Here is a 20290-nt window from a genome sequence, read left to right as displayed (position 1 = left end):
AGTAATAGGAGTGATCCAGTGCGAAGGAAGCCACAGGAATTCGATGGGAAGGCACCGTGGGAAGCATATAGAGCAGAGTTGATGTTTGGTCGTGAACTTCGGTTGCCAGTGGATCTGTTAAGAGGACGCCCACCTTATGAAGAGTTGCCTCAGAATGTGTCAGAGTTTGTGAAAGTGTTATCGGAAAGGATGGATACTATTCACCATCAAGTACGTTCAAACTTGAAAACGTCTGCTGATTCGATGAAGTTAACTTATGATAAGAGATCTACTGAAGTCAGCTTTGAAGCAGGAGACAAGGTATGGTTGTATAATCCCAGGAAGACCAAGGGGAAGTCTCCTAAGTTGTCATCTCCATGGGAAGGCCCATATGACATAGTGGATCGTCTCTCAGACGTGACTTCCCGGGTAAAATGTGGTCGGCGAGGTAAACCAAAAGTGGTGCATGCCAACAGGCTTTGGCGTTATCATGGTTCAGGACATTTCAGTTGGGACGAAGTGGAAAACAGAACAAATGATGCTGCTGAAGACGTGCCACCTGAAGAAGCTGCCGTCGAAGAAGAAACTCTACTCAGTTTTGAGAAGGGAAACGGTGAAGCTCTTGGTAAAGTTACTACCACTGATGTGACTGTTACCGATGATAGGACATTTACTGATGAAGCAGATGAATCCCACATGAAGCAGAAGCCAACGAGACGGAGACCAGTACGGAATAAGATAACGTCCCGTAAAATTAAGAGACTTTGTTGAATTGTAATTTTGTACAGTTAATTAAGTTATTGTTAATTGTAATTGGTTTATCATATGTGGTTATTGTTCGGGACGAACAATATTAAGGAGGGGGCAGTGTTGCGTCAGCGAGTCACATGACTACTGTGATGTCACGTTCTAGAACTATCCTGTACTTTGGCGAATGCTCTAGTATTTACTAGATAGGGTAGGCTGGTATATATAAGAGGGGGACAACGTGACGCGGTAATGTAATGTGTGTGTAGGTAGTGAGTAATTGATCTGCAGTGAGAAAGTATTATTGAAGTTGAGCACGTTCGTTGTTATAGCATTTGTTTTAGCGCGATTGTTGAAATTAAGTGTATCGTAAAGTTATATTCGGAAAGAATAAACCAGTTTTATTAAGTAAGGACTTGTGTTGCTAAAGTTTCGTCGGAACGAATTTACGGAAAATCAATTAACAAACGGAGACATAACAATATGTTGAAAAGGTGACTTCGTAGTACAGGCGAGTAGAAGTTCACGCATTATTTCTTCAGGTATTTTGGGTGGAGACATGGTCGGGTGTGTGTAAACGTTGTCGCAGATTATGTCTATCGTATACTGGACTGGTACATTGGTAAATAATGATTCAATGTCCAAGGAGGCGAGTAGTCCCTATGGATTTGTGGCATGTGTTGGGCAGGCATATACGGAGTGATGATGTGGTTTAGGTCTTTGGCAGTCTTGTATATAGGGGTAGGAATTTGTGATATGATTGGCCGTAGAGGGCTGTTCTGTTTATGAGTTTTTACGGTTCCGTAGATATATCCAGGCGCGTAGTCTCCTATGATAGATTGGAGAACCTTTTCTTTTGCTTGTTTGTTCTAAGGAATTCAGAAACCATGACGATATCATTGTGCGACGTGCGGACAAAGCTAATACTCTAGTGATCATGGACAAACAGGAATATAAGACAAAATTGGATGCCATTCTATCGGACAATAGCAAGTTTAAGAGGATTAGAGCTGACCCGACAAAAACACTAAAAACAGACGTTAATAAATTGATCGCCAGTGAAACTTGATCTCAATTTTTAAAAATGTAAGTAAGTATACTTATATTTTCATTTACTTTCAGAATTTCTGAATCTATAACAGATAGCAGTAAACATAAATATTTCCTCCCAGCAAAAAAAAAGCATCTAGAATGAAGTTTAAAGCAATAAAAAACTGTTAGTAAATTACCCTCTCTTTGTTTCCTGCTCTTACATCCATTGGTACCTTGATTTCATAGTCTGATGCCTCCATAGCAGCTTTGAGCTTCTTTGCTTGGGTTTGTAACTTCTCTTGTTTCTGATCTAATCGACTGATTTCTTTTGCAATATCCACCACTCCCTATGGAATAGATAAACAGTTCCTACTAAGAAAATTTTCAGTGAGGAGTATCTTATGCGAGTCAAATTTTCAATAACATTTTCATAAGAAGCTCACAATTCATATAACTATAAACCAGAAAAACCAACAGAAACACAAAAATCTCTTTCCTGCAAATAGCAAAATTTCTAAGCAACATGAAACATATGCAAATATAAGATTTGAAATGTATTTAATTATACAATAAGAATCAGTTCTATTAGGTTTCATTACAGTAAGCAGAAAAATAAAATTATTTTATACTTTTGGAGCAACGCTTGTTGATGTGTTTTCTGTAAGAATATAGTTTGAACTCAAAGCAAAATCGACAATTCTTTGTACAGAACACAATGTAATAAATAGTTATAAATAAAATAGTAGATAGAAGTACTGGGAATTTCTGAAAGTGAAAATGTGACGTGTGGGTAAGGCAAGAAGGGTCTGATTGACTATTTCATAGCTTTGTAATCATACAAGATTGAAGGCTATAAAAATTATGCTTTGTCTGAGCAATGACAACATTACAATGAGTAATTTACATTACATTTCATAATTCTTGGAAGAGGGAATGCCTGGAGAGAAAATGTCACAATCCTCATACTAGGGGAAATTCAGGACTTTTTTTAACATTGCCTTATAGAATTAAGAACTTACAACTTGTATAATATATTTATTGTTCTACCATGAAAAAAAAGTAGCTTAATAAAATTTTGAATGTAACTCACTAAAACCTCTTCAATGCTCAGAAAAAGATGCCCATATTGAGAGTGTTAAATGGCCATCTTTAGTAAGTACTCATCTTATAATGTCTTCAGCAATATTTTATATCACATTAAAATCTTATACTAATCAGCTAGTGTCACAGGAGGCTAGAAATTGGAACACAAGCTATTAAAAACCTCATATAATCAATTTTACAAGCATGTTGTTTCTTTTTCTTAGTTTTATAATTATGTTACTGGCTAATAAAAGTTTACTGATGATCACCCTGGTCCAAAAAGAATAAATAAATGTGCTAACAATGTTTACAATAAATAGATGTTTTGTAATTATTTCACAATGGTTCACTGAAACCCATTATTAACTGGCACCACAAATGAACATCCAAAAAAAATTTCTGCTAGTACATTTAATGGTTGAAGGAAGATGAAATGTGCAAGACTATGTAGAAGTTTTAGGTCTAACTCTGGACCAGGAGTATGTTTAATTAATCATGATTTCAAAAACTGTACAGTCTTTGGTATATCTAATAGTTTGATCATCTAGTAGAGATTTAACTTACACTACACAGTTAAATATTTGATAAAAGGAAGGAGTTTTTAGACCTTTAACATTAGATAGGCTTCACACTGATCTGATATATAAACAACAGCACATCCACGTGCAGGACCTTCACCATCAAGAATATCCACTGTAGCAGAGCATGTCAAAGCTTGGAGAACTTCACGAAATTTAAATAGCACCTTCTTTGTTTCATCATCATCACTTTTCAGATATACTAAAAGAATCAAATTTGATATTTTGGAATATCTATCAAATTTTCAAGTTTATTTTATAAGTCATTTTGAAAATGTAGCAACACCAGCATACTATATACAAACCAAATTCACTCTGTTAATTCAAAAATTGTTTTGAAACCACAAAATGCTACTTATTATGACTAAGTTATGACAATGCAGTTGTGTACTGATATTCTAAAATCAATATTCATCTTGTGATTTAATCCCTGTGATGAAATTAAGCAAAAGTCTGTATAAATTCCTAGACATTTTTGGTCTTAAATACTGGTGATTGAAAAAAAAAATGCTCACAAGTAATATAAATGTAATATTAAAAGCAAAACAAGCAAGTACAACTGAAACATTCTATTATGTTGAAGTGTTTAAAGTACTATGAATAAACTTTATTAACTTCAAAAAATAAAAATAACAGATAAATTTACAATAAAATACAAACTTGAACGTTTTTCATCCAACAAGTTTCAAGTTTGTGATTTACTGAAAGCTAACTTTCAATGCAGAGGGACAATCCACTGAAAAATGGTAAGGGTTAAAAAAAATTTTCTAGATCTAGTAGACATTTTTCAAATTTAAAGGAATTGTTAGTACATTTCACTGCACATATTAAGAGCTGTATAACACTAAAAATTTCATTACTGGTAATGGTCTATACCAGTATTAAATACTTACAGAGAACCTTTCTAGATTTATTAGCAAAAAAACATTTTTAACTTGAAATCTAGTTCATCTCTTAAAATACAAGTGAAATTACCTCACAGTAACTTTCTATAGTCTGTAAAAATTCAGCTAGCTTTAGAAGCATTTGGTATGTTCATGTTGAACCTACCATTCACTGAGCTAATTCAAAAATGTAATAGTTATATGTATGTTCTAAACTATCAACTACAGAATCTAATGATATTACCCTCAATACACCTTGAAATATCATTGTTTTTTAATACTGGTTCAGAAGTTTCTGAAGTCTTAAAATATAATTGAAAAGTTAACAATCCAGTGACAGTCTCAGTCTAACAACAAGTGCTATTCAGTATCTAGTGAATATCTACATAAGTATTTACAAATACACTTCAAGCATAATATTGAATCAAATTCTAATACTTTGCAAACATGAATAAATTTAACTTATTATGCATGTGTATAGAAGTAATAAACTTACAGTCCACACGAGTTTTTGCCAAATTGTAATCAGAGCGTACAGATCGGATCTTATGTATGACACCTTGAATAAAATCAACATCTTTCTCTAGTTGCTTCTCTCTCCATGGATACTAAATGAGAAAAAAATTAACTCTGTCTTTTATTCAAAATAAGCATATAATGCTATATTTCTCCTCATTCTAATATTTGTGCACAGCCTAACACTAGAACAAAATAGTAACATTATCTTACTTAGCTTTTTTAATAGCTAAATTCACATCAACAAAATGCTAAAATTGTCATCCCACACATTTTGCCTGAAACATCATACGTAAAACTTATGGTTAAGTTTCTTTCAAAACAAAAATAACAGCATAATCAATTCCAGAAAAAATAACAATTTTGTTGAAAGTATACACCATTTAAATCACATAAAAAATATAGTTTCAAATTTATTTGATTAAAAAATATTAACTTTTAGAAACTGAATAATTTTCTGACGAAATATGGAATTTTATATGTAAATGCTTACTGGTTTTAAATGGAACTTTTCTTTTCAATAATCTAATATTTGAAATTAGTTTGAAAAATAAAGCAATTATTTTGCAAGTTATTTTTGCTTTAATATAATTGAGTAATTCAACAAATTAGAAAAACCTATTAAATTTAGATGGGATACAAAAGTAAACCTAAATTAGAAAGTTCAACATTATTTTTAATATTTTTCTTAATGCAAAAAGATGACTTACAATTATTTTTTGTCATTCAGTTGTATGTTAATAACCAGAAAATAATATTGGGTATAAAAAACTTGGACACTCTTTATCTATTGAAACTATTCTACTTTAAAAATTATGGTGTAAGGCCAAAAGATGGCAAAGGATTCAAAACCAATATTCCATAAAATTTGACACGCCTTTAATTTTGAATCCAAAATAGACAAATTAAGAAAGATGTGTAAAAATTTTTTTATAATAAAGTTTAGGCTTATTCTACTTTATATTACTCTATTCTTTTGTTTTGAAATATTAATATTAACAGAATTAAAGGTAAACAATGAACATAATTTGAAATCTTTAAGTAGTTTTTACTTAAAAAACAAAAAAATGTTGTTTTTTAACGAGGATAATTCAAATTTAGCATTTTATTCAATGGTCGTATTACCATACAATATACAGATTAGAAATGCTGAACTTTTCAAACTGCTTTGCAAGAAAGTATGAATATAGTAAAATTATTTCTTGAAGATGCAAATGTTGACAGTCATGAAATATCAAACATAAGATTTAATTTAGTGACAGTTCATAAGGGTGAACAACTGCCAGATATCCCACTAAAATTGGAGATCTAATACAGAGCAACAAGCAAATGCAACTGATCAAGCAATAGTTGAGAGCATTTTTACTGAAATACAAAAACCAAGACTAAATGTACAACAGAAACCATGCCCAATAATCAACATAAATAGATATTAAAATTACAACCATGTCACTTTAATATGAATAATATACTATATATCACAATTACTTGTTTTATACTTTGCTAACAATGTTTTATTTATATTTTATTATGCATTATCAACTTGTTTTGCTTCATGCCTGCAAGTCTTGTGTTATATTCAAATTCTAAATAATTCTCCACCATAGTCCATTATAAATCCACTTAGTAGGTATAAAAAGCATTTTTATCTACTTCTTTTCATTGTTTAATTTTACAGAAGATTCCCACTCTTAAAAAGAGCACTATTTTAAGTATGACAGTACTTAACATTAGGGATCAACAAGGATTCTAAATACTCCACGTGCTGAAAAACCACTCTATCGCAATTTCTAAGCAAAAAACTGAGTTATATCTAAAGCGTGATAGCTGGGTGGGCAGCTCCACTGTTTTCTTGCTATATCCTATCTGACTTGGTAGTTATTTTAGGTTTATTAGAAAACCTGGGGTGTTCAGAAATTAATGTTATTTCTCTTGGCCCCCGACTATGACTTATGATAATTATAGTGGATGTGATAATTGTTTCTCTGTGCTGTTGATTTTTCGCAGTTTAAACATGAGGAAAAGCCGTGAAAAAGATTGGAAGAGCGGTTGCTTTCTTGATTAAAAGGAAATGTGTCGAAGCTTCGAGTCTGACAATTGATCATCTAAACACGATCAGCAGATCCAGACAACAGAGGCCCATTGCACCTCGTTCCAGAAAGGACATAAGACCAGAACCAAAGTTTATTGCATCACTATAGACAGTTACAAATAAGTATTATAACATTAAAATTATTTACATTGAACAGATTGTGCTATTTTAAGTACAATAAAGGGTAAATGGCTCTGCACGCACACAAGAATTTTACATTACGACAATATTAAACATGGCCATAAAAATAAAAAATAAAATTTTAACATTTTGGTCCATTGTTCGTTCTGGTAGGGAGAGATGAGTTTGGTCCATGTGTCTGGTTTCTACGATGAAGGTGAGTTTGTGAAAAGGTCGTTTCTGTTTTTAGACTTGTCATAGTACTTGTTTGTTAGGTTTGAAAAGCATGTTTGTAATGTCACTGATTTGTTTATTTTATGCAAGTAAGAACCTGGGGTGAAGACGGTAGGCTAATGAAATTGCTTTTAGCTGGGTAGATTCAAGTTTTTGTAAAGATGCTGTGGCATGTTACGGGGCATCCATATTCAAAATTGGTCTAATAATGGCATTGTAAATCATCATTATTGTTTTTGCATTGCAGCCTTTGGCGAAGCCACTGATTTTTTAGGGATAATTTGTCCAATGTTGTGCTTTGATCGTTAGTTCAGAAAAATGTGTGTCCCAGGTTAGTTTTCTGTTGAAGGTTAAGCCGAGAAATTTTATTTGGTTCATAAATTTGATTGGTGTCTCATATATTTTTAATTTTTTGTTGTTGTTTTGCTTAAGCCTGCGGTGAAGGATAATAGCTTGTGTCTACTGTGAGTTGAGTAGCACGCGCTATGTATTACACCACCCGACAATGTTGTTATGAGTGGCTTGTATTTCGTTTGCTGCAAGCAAGGGGTTGCGTGACATGCACCATACAGCGATGTCATCAGCGCATTGTGAAGCTTTGTTTCAGTAGTGTCAGGGAAGTTTATGTCATTCACAAATAATATATAGAGTAGCAGGCTTAATACCAAGCCTTGGGGAACTCCAGCTTTAAGAGGGAATGAAGGTTTGCTATTTAATCCTGACTTTCGTGGTTCTATCTGTTAGGAAGCTTGAGATCCATCTAATAAGTGGAATAGGTATATTATATTTACATAACTCGTATCTGAGGCCGTCATGCCAAACAGAATCAAAAGCATTCCTGACATCCAGGAAAATACCAATTGTTGCTTGATTATGATTAACCCCTTTGTGTACTGATTCTGTTAATCTGGCTAGATGATCAATTGTTTGTCATGGTGTGCGTGATGCATTTTGTGTGTCAGGGAGGAGATTATTAGATTCAAGGTGGAAAAGCAGCACTGTTGTGGTTATTTTCTCCATTAATTTGCCTATACTGTTTAGCAAGCTTATTGGTCTGTGGTTGCTTGAATTACTAAGATCATTATTTTTTGAGGGGATGATGTTAATGACTGCAGATTTCCATATTGTGGGGAAATATCCTGATTTGAGGGATAAAAATAAAGGTGAGTTTTGTGAAAAGGTCGTTTCTATTTTTAGACTTGTCATAGTACTTGTTTGTTAGGTTTGAAAAGCATGTTTGTCCTCGCCAAGGGCAGTGTTTTTTTAGTTTCTTAATGTGGATTTTTGGCTTTGGTGAAAGGTTTTGAAATTTTATTGTCTACGTGTGGGTTGTTGCTAACTGGAAAAGTGGGAGTGAAAATGTAATTGTTATTCTGAACGTAGTTATTCACCTTGGTAAAATGATCGTTGTTGAAAGTGGTGAAGGCTGTGGAGTAGTAATCGCTGAAGAGTTTAGCTTTGTCTTCGTCTGTGGTCGCTGTGGTGTTGTTATATTTAGTTATGTAGTTTGTTTGATCAGTTTTGTCACTGCAAATAGTTTTTAACTTTTTCCAAAACTTTGATGGGTCTTGTCTACTGTTGTCTAATGATTGACAGAAGCTTTGCCAATTTACTTTGTGCTGGGTTGTGATTAGTTTTTAATCTTGTTGTTTGTGTTATTCATTAGTTTTAGTGTGTGTGTTTTTTGTAAGAATAAATTCTCTGCACAAGCATCTTCTAGCTTTTATGAGGTTATGGATTTCTGTAGTTAACTGCCAGTGATTGAGGTGACTGGGATGGTGTTTGCTTGCCTTAATGATAGTATTTGTAATTACTGTGGCATAAATATCAATGTCTTTCAAGCAGGTTGGCTATTGTTTCTACTTCTGGTAGAAGTGATTAGTTTTACATGGTCCCAGTTTGCTTTGGTGAAGTGAAATACTATGGGGTGTGTGGTTGGTGATGTATTGCGGGGGTTGATATTTATGGTGAACGAGATGGGGATGTGATTTCTGCCGATGTGTTATAATACTTTAAAGCTGTTTGTGTGGGATTAATAACTGTGAAATGATAGCAAGATTGAGAATGTCTTGGGAACCGTTGTGATGCGTGTGGGTTGGCATATATTTATTGATGACAAAAAGACTGTCGTTGTCGATGAAATTGCAAAGAATGTTGCCATTACCATTATTTTCTGGCAGTTGAATTCAGAGTGTTTCGAGTTAAGGTCACCTAGTGTAATTGCGTGCATGTTTTGATTGATTACGGTTTGAAGAAGGTGTATATCAGGTTCTTTGCTGGGTGATATGTAAGTGGCAAGTAGTGTGATTCTTGCGTGAGGGGGAGTGTGAATGTTGCATAAAATGTATTCATTGTTAGAGTTTATGTTTAGATTGGGAAATGAGACTTTGAGATCTTTCTTAACAAGTAACATTAATCCTTGAAAATTCTGTGATTTGGGTATAGCTTTAACATCGTAATTAGGAAATAAGAAATTGCTTTTAGATGATAGAAATGTTTCATTTATTGGTATTATAGCTGCATTTAAATTTTGATTAAGGATAAAGAATTCATTTTTTTATCGTTTAAACCACCTTGAATGTTAATGTCGAGCCAACAGCGGGCTGGCTGGGCTTCAATGAGCAATGAACCTTGGGTTGGTCCATTATTTGCACAGGCTATCCTGAATACATATTGGTATTTGGGGCATCCGCAGTAAGAGGCGGCATGTGGTCCTCCCAAGTTGGTGCATGTGTCTTTGTAATGCTGTCTTGGGCATTCAGCTACCAGATGTTGATCATTGCACTGAACACACTTGACTCAGGACATGCAAATGGAATGGGTGAGGCCAAACTTTTGGCAGGGAAAACATGTAGAATGGTTGGTTGTCTGGGTCTTGCTGGCTCAACTGGGTGATGTATGTACCATAGGTTGGCCCCACTCTTGATGAGACCGGTTGCATGGTTTTCATTGGATAGGCTGACACCTACTAAAGGGGTGTCTTGGCCGGTCCTTATGGATTTTATCTGTTCAGCTTTGGTGGTTGAGATGTCTTGAGAATTTAGTTCTTGGACTATTTCATCTGTACTTATGTCTAGTGGGACACCTCTAATGATGATGACATGTGTGGCTGCTGGCTGGTGGTGTCCCGGGACGTGGACATTTAGTTTGGCACTTTGAAAGGCTGAGGGGTCACATGGTTAAAGGAGCTTGGCATATTATGCAGGGGTGTTAGTTTTAGTTATGACTCCTTCTTTGGCTAATCTTCGGACGTTCGTGAAGCAAATCTTCATGAAAATTCTAAGTTCATGGGCGATTTCCGGACGTCTTAAGGTGGCGGGAATTCCTTCCACGATGATCGCTGGAGGAGGGTTAGGGTACTGGCTGGCAGATGTTGACGTTTGTGGTTCTGTGGGTTGTTTACTGTTTGGTGAGTCTGCAACTTGGTTTATTGGTGTTGATCTTTTGCTGGCTCTCATGGTGCAGGGTGAGTTATTTGGTGAAACGTGACTTGATCTGCTGGAGGCCAGTTCAATGAAGCTCTGGATCATGGCGAGCTATTCAGCGTTGGACAAGGGCTTGCTGGTCAATCTGGTACCCATACATGGTGGGGAAACCAGAGATGGTGAGCCCTCGACAGATTATGGTTTTGGTTCCGGGTCTGGACTGGTCATTTTCTTGCTTCTCCACCCCATAGCATCATGGGGAAGGAGATATCGGCTAAATTAGTGTTAGGCGAATTCTCAGTTTAAGCACTAAGTTTGATACAGTGAAAAAGCTAACTCTAAAAAAGCTAAAACATTATCTGCAACTCAGCCTAAAAACCAGCTACTTTTTTGCTCCGCCCTGCTGTCTTTTTTTTACCTATTCATTGACCAATCGATGTGCTCTGCTGCCTTTCTAATCCATTAATTGTAATCCGTTAGGTGCGAGTTGTTTATATATATAGAATACATGACTGATATAGGTATAGAAAACTTTTATTTAATGCAGGTCATCTTCTAGTTACAAAAGGAATTTGAAAGTGGTCATGTGTTATGAAAGTGGAAATAAAGACGTCAATTACGTCAAAAGTGAAATCTCCTGAAGCATCTGGTTACCTGACCTCCAATAGAATGTGCTGAGTGCAAGACGTTGAATTGCGTGCTAATTGTAATTGAAAAAATTTGCTTTGACAACATCGTTTTGTTTCTTAGTTTCATAAAATTCATAAGTGTAGGTAAGGCATCATGCCGTCTGTTAAACGGAAGTTAAAGCAAATTGAAAATGAGAGGGCTAAGATTGCCAAATCAAACCACTGTATCCAATCCTTTCTCTAAGAAAGAACAAGGTAATTTATAATTATTATTTTTAAATTTTTATCGTTGTTTTGCTTTAGTGGGATTGTATGACGAACTATCTTTTATAGCTACTACCATCTTAGTATTTAACAAAATAAGTTTTTTGAGACCATTTTTAGCTAGATTTGCATCAACAAGATAGGCAAAAAATAATTTACTGTGTAAACTCTTTAGTCTATATGAATAGATCTAATTGTCATAGATTGAGTAAAATATATTTTGGTCAATCAGATAAAACCTATGCCATCCTAAAAAATTTTATTTGCTGTTCCTCTATCCAGAATTTTTGAGGTGGGTAGGAATGTCTGGATTTGACTGCCAATAACTTTAAAACGTTTTTTATTATTCCCAAGGGCATAAAAGTATTGAGTCAAGGTATTTTAGTGAGTTGGTCAGGGGACAGCAAAATGTTTTTTTACAGATGGCCTTACAAAAGGTGTTTTATACTGAAGTACTTGACAGATATATTTTATTTTTACAAATTTTCAATGAAATGCAAATAAAAGTTAGTTTCTTTAAATAGTTGAAAGGGTTTATATTATTTTGGCAGAAACAAATAATGCTTTTTAATTATTGGCAGACTTTTTTACTTCATTTTTAAATTACCTTCATTATGTTTAGAAAACAACTCTGCCTAGAGAAAAGTAGTGCCTGTATGGTTTTGTGTGCCTGAATGCATCTCCAAGTTCAACATTTATACACCTCTTATATTTTTTATTATTTTTTATTTTGTTTCATGGAAATATGTGCAGGTGCTGAGCTGAAATCCAAGTTAGGGGGATGCTGCAATTTTGAAAGAGCCATGTTAGGAAAAGAATGACTAAGACTTTGTCATAACATTAATCTACAATTGTCTGCAGGAATATGAGAAACTCAATGGATACAGGAAGACAGAGTAATGACTTACTGATTAATAAAAAATGATCAACAATAAAATAAAGTTGTAAATGTTTATTTTTATTACTTAAAAACATACATTTACATCTATACAAATAATGGAATTAACTTTGACATATTATTCAAAAGCATGCAAAGAAAGTAAAGCATGACCGTGCCCTAAAGTTAATAAGCCACACGCTGCCACCCTGCCCTTTTTTCTTGCTGTATATAACACTATATTATTTATATTATATGCATATATACTAATAATATGCTAATATTATTATTATTGCCATATCCAGTCATGCTTTATCTAAAGATCTACACATTCATCTTGAGAATAGCCATGAAGACAATGCTTTCCCAGTACATGTTTCGCCAATCTGGTTACAAAGAAATTCAAAGATGCTGTGTCTAGTGATTGTCTTCATATAGAAAATCATCAATATATATTTCACCTTCTAGCTGCTTGAGGTATGTGACAGATCAGCTGTTATGTGACAGAAGCAACTTGTGTACATGTGATTCGTGCTACATACTGTTGCCTGGATCATATGGATGGCTTTGCCACAGACTATTGTGTTCTCAACTTTTACAAGATGTCTGGGGTAAAACTTGATGTAGGTCTTTCCAGATTGTTTTGGAGTCCTAGTTGATCCATATTCCTTTGTTTTTCAAAGCTATGAGATATTCTAAATCACGATCTGAATGCATCTTTATGATCTGAGTGTATGAATATTTTGCATCAGAAAGAACTGTTACAGATCAATTTTGATGTCATGACATTACCTACAAATAGCTACACAATGTTAAAATATATTTCTGATAAAGTTCTGTTGGAACAGAATATATACTGGCTAGTGTCAAATGATTTGTTATTTTGCACATTCAAGATCGTTTTAATCTAAGGTTCTCAACCTTTGTATTAGTAATACTTTTGAAGAATCACAAGCTTTTTTCATTGATTCACAGATGCACACAAGATGAAAACAAAAATAACTTTGTATACATTGACTGGCTAATGTTTCATTACACAAATAGCTAAGACTAAACCAATCACAAACAAACCTGATATACAAATTTAGTATCAATACAGCATAAATTATTGTTTGGTTGTTTTGTTTTATTGAATTTCGTGCAAAGCTACATGAGGGCTATCTGCACTAGCCATCCCCAATTTTGCACTGAAACACTAGAGGGAAAGCAGATAGTCATTACTACCCACCGCCAACTCTTGGGCTACTCTTTTACTACTGAATAGTAGGATTGACCATCACATTATAATGTGTCCATGGCTGAAAGGGCGAGCATGTTTGGTGTGGTGGAGATTTGAACCTGTGATCTCAGAGTCGAGCAACCTAACCACCTAGCCATGCCAGGCCCATAAATTATTGAGGAACATGGCCTGACACGAACAACCTAGTATGACTTATTATTTTCATACAGAGAATATTTTTCAAATAAGTATATTTGTTAGGATTTATAGATAACAACATACTTGTTATTTTATCATGTTTTTCTTTTACCTTTAAAATCACAGAAATAATTAGAACAACATGAGAAAGTATTATGATCTAATACTGTCAACATTATGACATGTAATTTCAAAAATCAACTTATTTTCAATAGTGCACTTACCATTTTAAGTTCTGGATAAGGTGTCACACAAATACTTGGCTCAGACTTTTCCAATTGACTAGGAAGTCGTTGAAAAAGTTCTTCAGAGACAAAAGGCATAAAAGGACTGATAAGACGAAGACCAACATGAAGACAAGTATAGAGGACTTGTTGACAACTATTTATCACTAGTGAATCGCCTCCTTGAAAAATTGGCTTTAGTGATTCCTATAAGGAGACAAAACATTATCTTTTTCCTTTAACATTTATCACCACTTTTTTATACATGTAAATTTAAACTTTTAGAAATAATATCAAAATTCAGGATTTTGTTCTTCACAGCAGTTTTCTATGTAGTTCATAATTATCTCAAATATCTTTCTGAATTCCTCAGTTAAGATATTTTGTAACAATCATAACTAATGTCTTGTAAATAACTAGTGTGTGTGTGTGTGTGTGTGTGTGTGTGTGTGTGTGTGTATTATAGCTTTGCAAGTCTGTAGACTAACCACTGTTCCACCAAGAGACAAAAACCAGTGTCATTAGTGTTTCATTTAAAATTTTACACATTGTAATAAGAGATTGATTGATATAAATACCAATAAAAGAAATGTCATAGCTGATAGTAAATACAATATTATTAATACTAGTAATTTCAGTACAGTATGTTTTCTTACAAAAAAAGGATCTATATAAATAAATAAAGTACAAAAGACATGTAAGAAAATCAACAAATAAGAAGACTAAATGTGTTATAAATTCAAAATAACTGAATATAAAAAGTGCATTCTTAGTTCATTCTCTGCAATCAAATAAGTATTACAATACAGGCACAGGCCAAACACCTCCAGAACCAATCAAAATTTCAAAAGTCTACTGTAGCCTAATGGTGTAAATTAACAGATGACAGTTTTTTCAATACTTAATCAAATCAACTTTTCATAATATCTCTATACCTAAGCTTAGACCAATGCAATCTTGTTGTAAGATGGTGGAATGCAGTATGTAATCATTACTTACATATTCAGCTGGGTTCTTGTGTTTATTCATACAATTTCACAATAAATGCAAGTACAATAGGTTACATTAAACATCCATGAACTGTTTCTGTTCATACTGTGTAATGTTAGAAATAGATGCAAAATATACAAGTTGAATTCAGTAGTTTGCCTTTGGTGCTCTAAAAGAAACTTATTTTGTCAGTCACTCTAGTACATCCAACTTACTACTACAGCAACACATTGTAGCCTGGGATGGCAGCCAAGTTTTTGTTTCAACTTTGGCCTGAATGTTCTTCTATGTAGAAACAAAAGAATTTTGGAAATACTTAGCTGCCAGTTTTACCAATAACAACAAGGTCTAGTATAGAATGAAAGTTATTACTTGCAGTCTTATGTAACATACAAAATATTTATTATGTCATCTTTTTAATGGAAACTTGTACAGCATCAGTTTAAAAGAGACACAAGTCAAATTAAAAGCCTCATTCTTACTTCAAAAGAAATTATGTTTTAGATTATTAAACTTGATATATTATAAACAATTTATGTTTTTACCAAGGCTCTGATAAACTCATAAACTGAGCAAAAAGATTTCATCAAAAGTGATGTACAACATAATGTAATAACTATTATAAACTCTTCTTACTAAAAACCTATATCAATCCAGTTAGAAACTGTGATTAATATCATTATCAGTATCACTGTGATGTTTCTCATTTATTAGCAATATGCATTTATTAATATAGGAAGTCATAAAACTCAAATATTTTTGTGTTTAAGATGTAAACATTACTGACACATGACATTACAGTCAGTAGCTTCCAAGTTATTTAGATTCAGTTTTGTAGTTAATATCTAAAACTGCAAATACTAAATACAACTCAAAGACTGAAATTAATGTATTTGATGTTACTGAATGATGATGTGATATCACTATGTCATTGAATTTAATGGGTACAGTGCAATTAGTTTATTGACACCAGTGTGTTTCCAAAATCCAATGGGAGAGCTTCACAGTCACATATTTTACACCACCACCTTGTTGGATTTAATGGGTACTGAGCTGTGTAAGCACTTGACACCAATGAGGTAAAGTACAAACTGCCAAGATTTAGCATAGCATATCGTAAATGCTTACTACTACCACCAAAAATGAAAGCAATGCACTTAAGTACAATGTACATTATTAATTAGAAATTCAGCAAATCTTGTAAATGTTAAACTTCACATCTGAACTCCTACACAGTAATCAGTTTCCAATAAGTTAAAACAGATCCATATTAACCTTTTCATCCCAGAGGTAGTATATTGCCATTTCTGTATTTGCATTTATAAAAAATTAGCAACTAATAAATATCATCTAAAATGCCAGCTGACAACCAGCTGAACCTAAGTTTGATTTTTCTTTAGTAAATATTATGCTGTTACACAAGACTCTTAAAAAGACAGGTTTGTATTTTACACTAAGGAAAACATTTATATTTTTATACAGCCATGTTATTTTTGTTTTATCTCTATCATTACAATGAACTTACACCTTTTCCAATAGCAAGAAACAACCACAGGTTAAATACACCATTAACTGTTCACATTATTGAAAGAAGTTTATGGACAAAGAAATCCTATAAATCTTTAAAACTCATATAAATAGATCATAATTATCTTAATATACCTTCTATATAAAACTTATTCCTATACTCCTTTTAGAAATCATGTACATCTTTTTCAAAAAACACCCCTACAACAAATCCACAAGCTCATGTCAGGAAAAGTTCATTATAACACTTCATAGGGTTTGGGCACACTTCAATTACATAAGTAATCACTTCAACAATAAAGAAGCAAGGGAACCAGTACATTTTATTTATTTCTTTTATTCAGCAAACAGAAAAAGACAACTGAATTATTTGAAGGCATGTGACCAAAGACACTTGTAATGTAATAATTAAAAACTCATAGTCCACAGAAGAAAGTGAGCTTTTTGACAAATAAATTGCAAGAGAGAAACTTGAAAGCTCTAAAAAAAGTACTTGGGTGAGCTTTATAGTTTTTTACACCAGCAACTTCAGAAATTCACAGTTTTCAAATTATATAGGAGCTAGAAATAAGCAAGAATGTACAAAGATCACAGACTCGCAACTACGTTTCATATGTTGGCAAATTTCAATTATGTGACTGGGAAGCTTACCTATATCTACTCTCCATTTAAAAATTACAACTGGGGGTGAAGATTTCTAATTACCGTATCTTTTGGTGTATAAGACACACTTTTTTACCCCAAAATTTGATGTGAAATTCTGCTTGCATCCTATACACCGAAGGTATAAATAATATATATATGTATATATACGATATACACAAGCCATGTGTAAATATATTTAAATAGGCATGCATAGTTTAGTTCAATTGAATGTGTTATTTATAACAATAGTAGTTTTTTCTTTTAAAAACATTTTAGGGAGCATTATAAATAGTTTAATAGATTAATAAATTATAGTAATGGAGTTAGCAAAGTTTTCTCCAAAACTTTGTCTTCACAATAAGGGTGCGTTTTATATTCCGAAAAATACGGTATGTTGATGGTAGCATTGCCACAGGCACCCTTAAAACAATACTAGGATTTTAACAAACTGTCGCATCTAATAGCAATCCATTACATTTGCAGTAAATGCAACATGGTATACCCTAATCATGATATAAGCATCGGTGGGTGACATGTGTAGCTCTGAGGTAGACCATTTGTCTCTAACCGCTTGTACGTATTTGGTACAAACAGCCCATCTTCCTCCTCGAAGCCATTTTCTTTCGGATCTAGATCAGGATTGCCCGAACAATTCAACTGCAAATATGTAGCATAGAACACACGTAAAATATGCCCTCTTATAGCAAAGCTGGTTGGTGGCAGCTCAACAAATGTTATGTTCTTTGAACTGTAATATTTTTAATAACGAAGCTGATTTATCGTCTTGTAGGGAACACCACTTGTAAATACCTGTATCAAGTATTCCTCAGTAGGGGACACCAATTGTGAATATCTGTACAAAGTACTCCTCAGCTTTAGTGAGTGAAGCCTCCACGTGACTCAAAGTATTTCCAAAATCTTTCAAGTAGGCTAATGGGTTTGCTTTTAGTGCAGTAGCTTTAGTGCCTACTTTACTAGTTGTGTCACTCCCAGTCAACAAGTGCAGGGAAGGCAAAACTTTGCACATTTCTGTATCTAATTTGTGAGCCAGGGTGTAAAGAGGTATGTACCTTGTATTGTATCCTACACCACCTCTCATCCAGAGTTCTTCCAGTCCATGACGTTAAAGAAAACTGAAATAGTGAGTGCCCAAGACATGAACATTAATATCATTGAATAGTATGACAATACGTTGTGATATTTCTTGTGTTGCAAGGAGTACATGGGGTATCAGCTTGACATAAACTTCCTCAATATCAGTTTACAAGTCTGGCAGTACCATAACTTGTCCTGAATAAATCACATACTCACAATGGTTCATTTCCATATCTGCAACTCCAGTTCCACTTAGTATTATCTGAATGTCTAGACATTTCTGTGATGCATTTGTAATTATCCACTTTCTCTAAAGAAGCTGCAGATTAATCTTGTTAGAAGAGGATGATCAGGATGTGTCCATGTCTACCAGTAACACAGCATCTTCCATGTTATTGTTGATTTCAATAGCCTATCTACTAGATTTTCTTATTCTTTCAGAGTCTTTAACAGATTTTTCAAGATAAGATCAAACACAAGGTTAATGCGAGATGCTCCAACATAAAGTTTTATTACTATACCAAAGAAACCCTTGTTAAGGAAATCTCCAAAAGTCTTTTAAAGATTTTGTTCTGACACGTCTCGTACTGGTGTAATGGGAAATCCCCCGAAATTACAATCCAGATTGTTATATTACAGTATTAGTCTTCTTTAAATGGTTGAAACTATTTGTTTATGCTACACATAGTGAATTAGTAATGACTAAATAAGGGTTGTTTGTTTGTTTAAAGTTAATCACAAAGCTACACAATGGGCTATCTGTGCTCTGCCCACCATGGGTATCGAAACCGGTTTTTAGCTTTGTAAATCCTCAGACATACCGCTGTGCCACTGGGGGCGACTAAATAAGGGAAAATCATTGTTTTTACTAAATATTTATTAAATCAAATAGAGCAATTACTCCTTAGGAGTAATTGTAACAACAAATCAAGAAATAAGCTATATTTTCCTTGTGGTAGACATTGTGTTAATATTTTTATATTAATTTATTGTTAAGTAATTGATATCTGGGTATATATTTGAAATACTTTGAACATTTATTAAAGTTCTAGTCACATGAAATAGACAGCTTGTCTCCTAAAAGGCATTTTATTGCATGTAATGGTGGCCATATTGAATTTCTCAGACAGCTAAGGACTAATTTCATTTTTCAACATTATAAATGGGTTTCTTGAACCCCCAAACCTATATCTAGACAACGTAAATAGTTTTGCTATCTACTCTAGAACACGAGATATGGCTACTTACTCTTTGTGGTGGCCATAATGGCAGCCATCTTGAATTTATCAAATGGGTTAGGACTAATTTTATTGTTAATGTTGCCAGTCGTTTCCTTGACACCCAAAACCTATATCCAGACAACAAATTCATTGTGACATCTGCTCTAGAACGCGAGTTATGGCTATTTGATACTCTCAACAATCATATTTGCAGCTGTTACGTATGTGCTCGTTTGTTAATTTTCCGTAAAAATTATTTCCGAGAAACTTCAGCGATACAAGTCTATTCTTAAATAAAACTAGTTTATTCTTTGTCAATACAACTTTGCAATACACTTAATTTCCACAGTCACTTTAACTTAAACACACGCTATAATTCACAATGATTTACACACTTTACTTACGGCTTGACTCGATTATCTGTCTCTATCTCACTGTCTGCTATTCAATTATCTATACTGTCACTTCTTGCCGGTCTTATATATACAAAATAGAGGGCATGTCTAGCAAACACTCGAGCCTTCAGGAACGTTCGAGATATTCATTACGTGTTACCAGCGTCACGTGACTTCCGCTGTCGTAACACTGCCCCTTCCTTAGTATTGTTCGTCCCGAACAATAGCCACTTCAGTTAAACCAATAAATAATTAACAATAACTTAATTAAATGTACAAAATTTACAAACACAAAATTAGAATTCAACAAAGTCTCT

The 20290-nt window shown here is 33.7% G+C and overlaps 1 protein-coding gene across 1 annotated transcript in view; it reads right to left on the bottom strand.

Moving 5' to 3' along the window:
- Positions 1–1927: 1927 nt before the first annotated feature.
- LOC106465859 (valine--tRNA ligase-like) overlaps positions 1928–20290 on the bottom strand; it is a 175961-nt gene continuing 157598 nt past the window's right edge. Inside the window, exons 21-24 of the mRNA XM_022393815.1 lie at positions 14102–14308; positions 4800–4911; positions 3449–3621; positions 1928–2105 (exon numbers count right to left, since the gene is read on the bottom strand). Of these exons, the coding sequence (XP_022249523.1) occupies positions 1944–2105; positions 3449–3621; positions 4800–4911; positions 14102–14308 (654 nt within the window). The 3' untranslated portion in view covers positions 1928–1943. The remainder of the gene's footprint in view (positions 2106–3448; positions 3622–4799; positions 4912–14101; positions 14309–20290) is intronic.

The sequence above is a fragment of the Limulus polyphemus genome, unplaced genomic scaffold, assembly GCF_000517525.1.
Source record: "Limulus polyphemus unplaced genomic scaffold, Limulus_polyphemus-2.1.2 Scaffold2077, whole genome shotgun sequence".
NCBI classification, from domain to species: Eukaryota; Metazoa; Arthropoda; class Merostomata; order Xiphosura; family Limulidae; genus Limulus; species Limulus polyphemus.
Note: the sequence above shows the minus strand (reverse complement) of the source record. Positions and strands in the feature narration are given on the sequence as shown.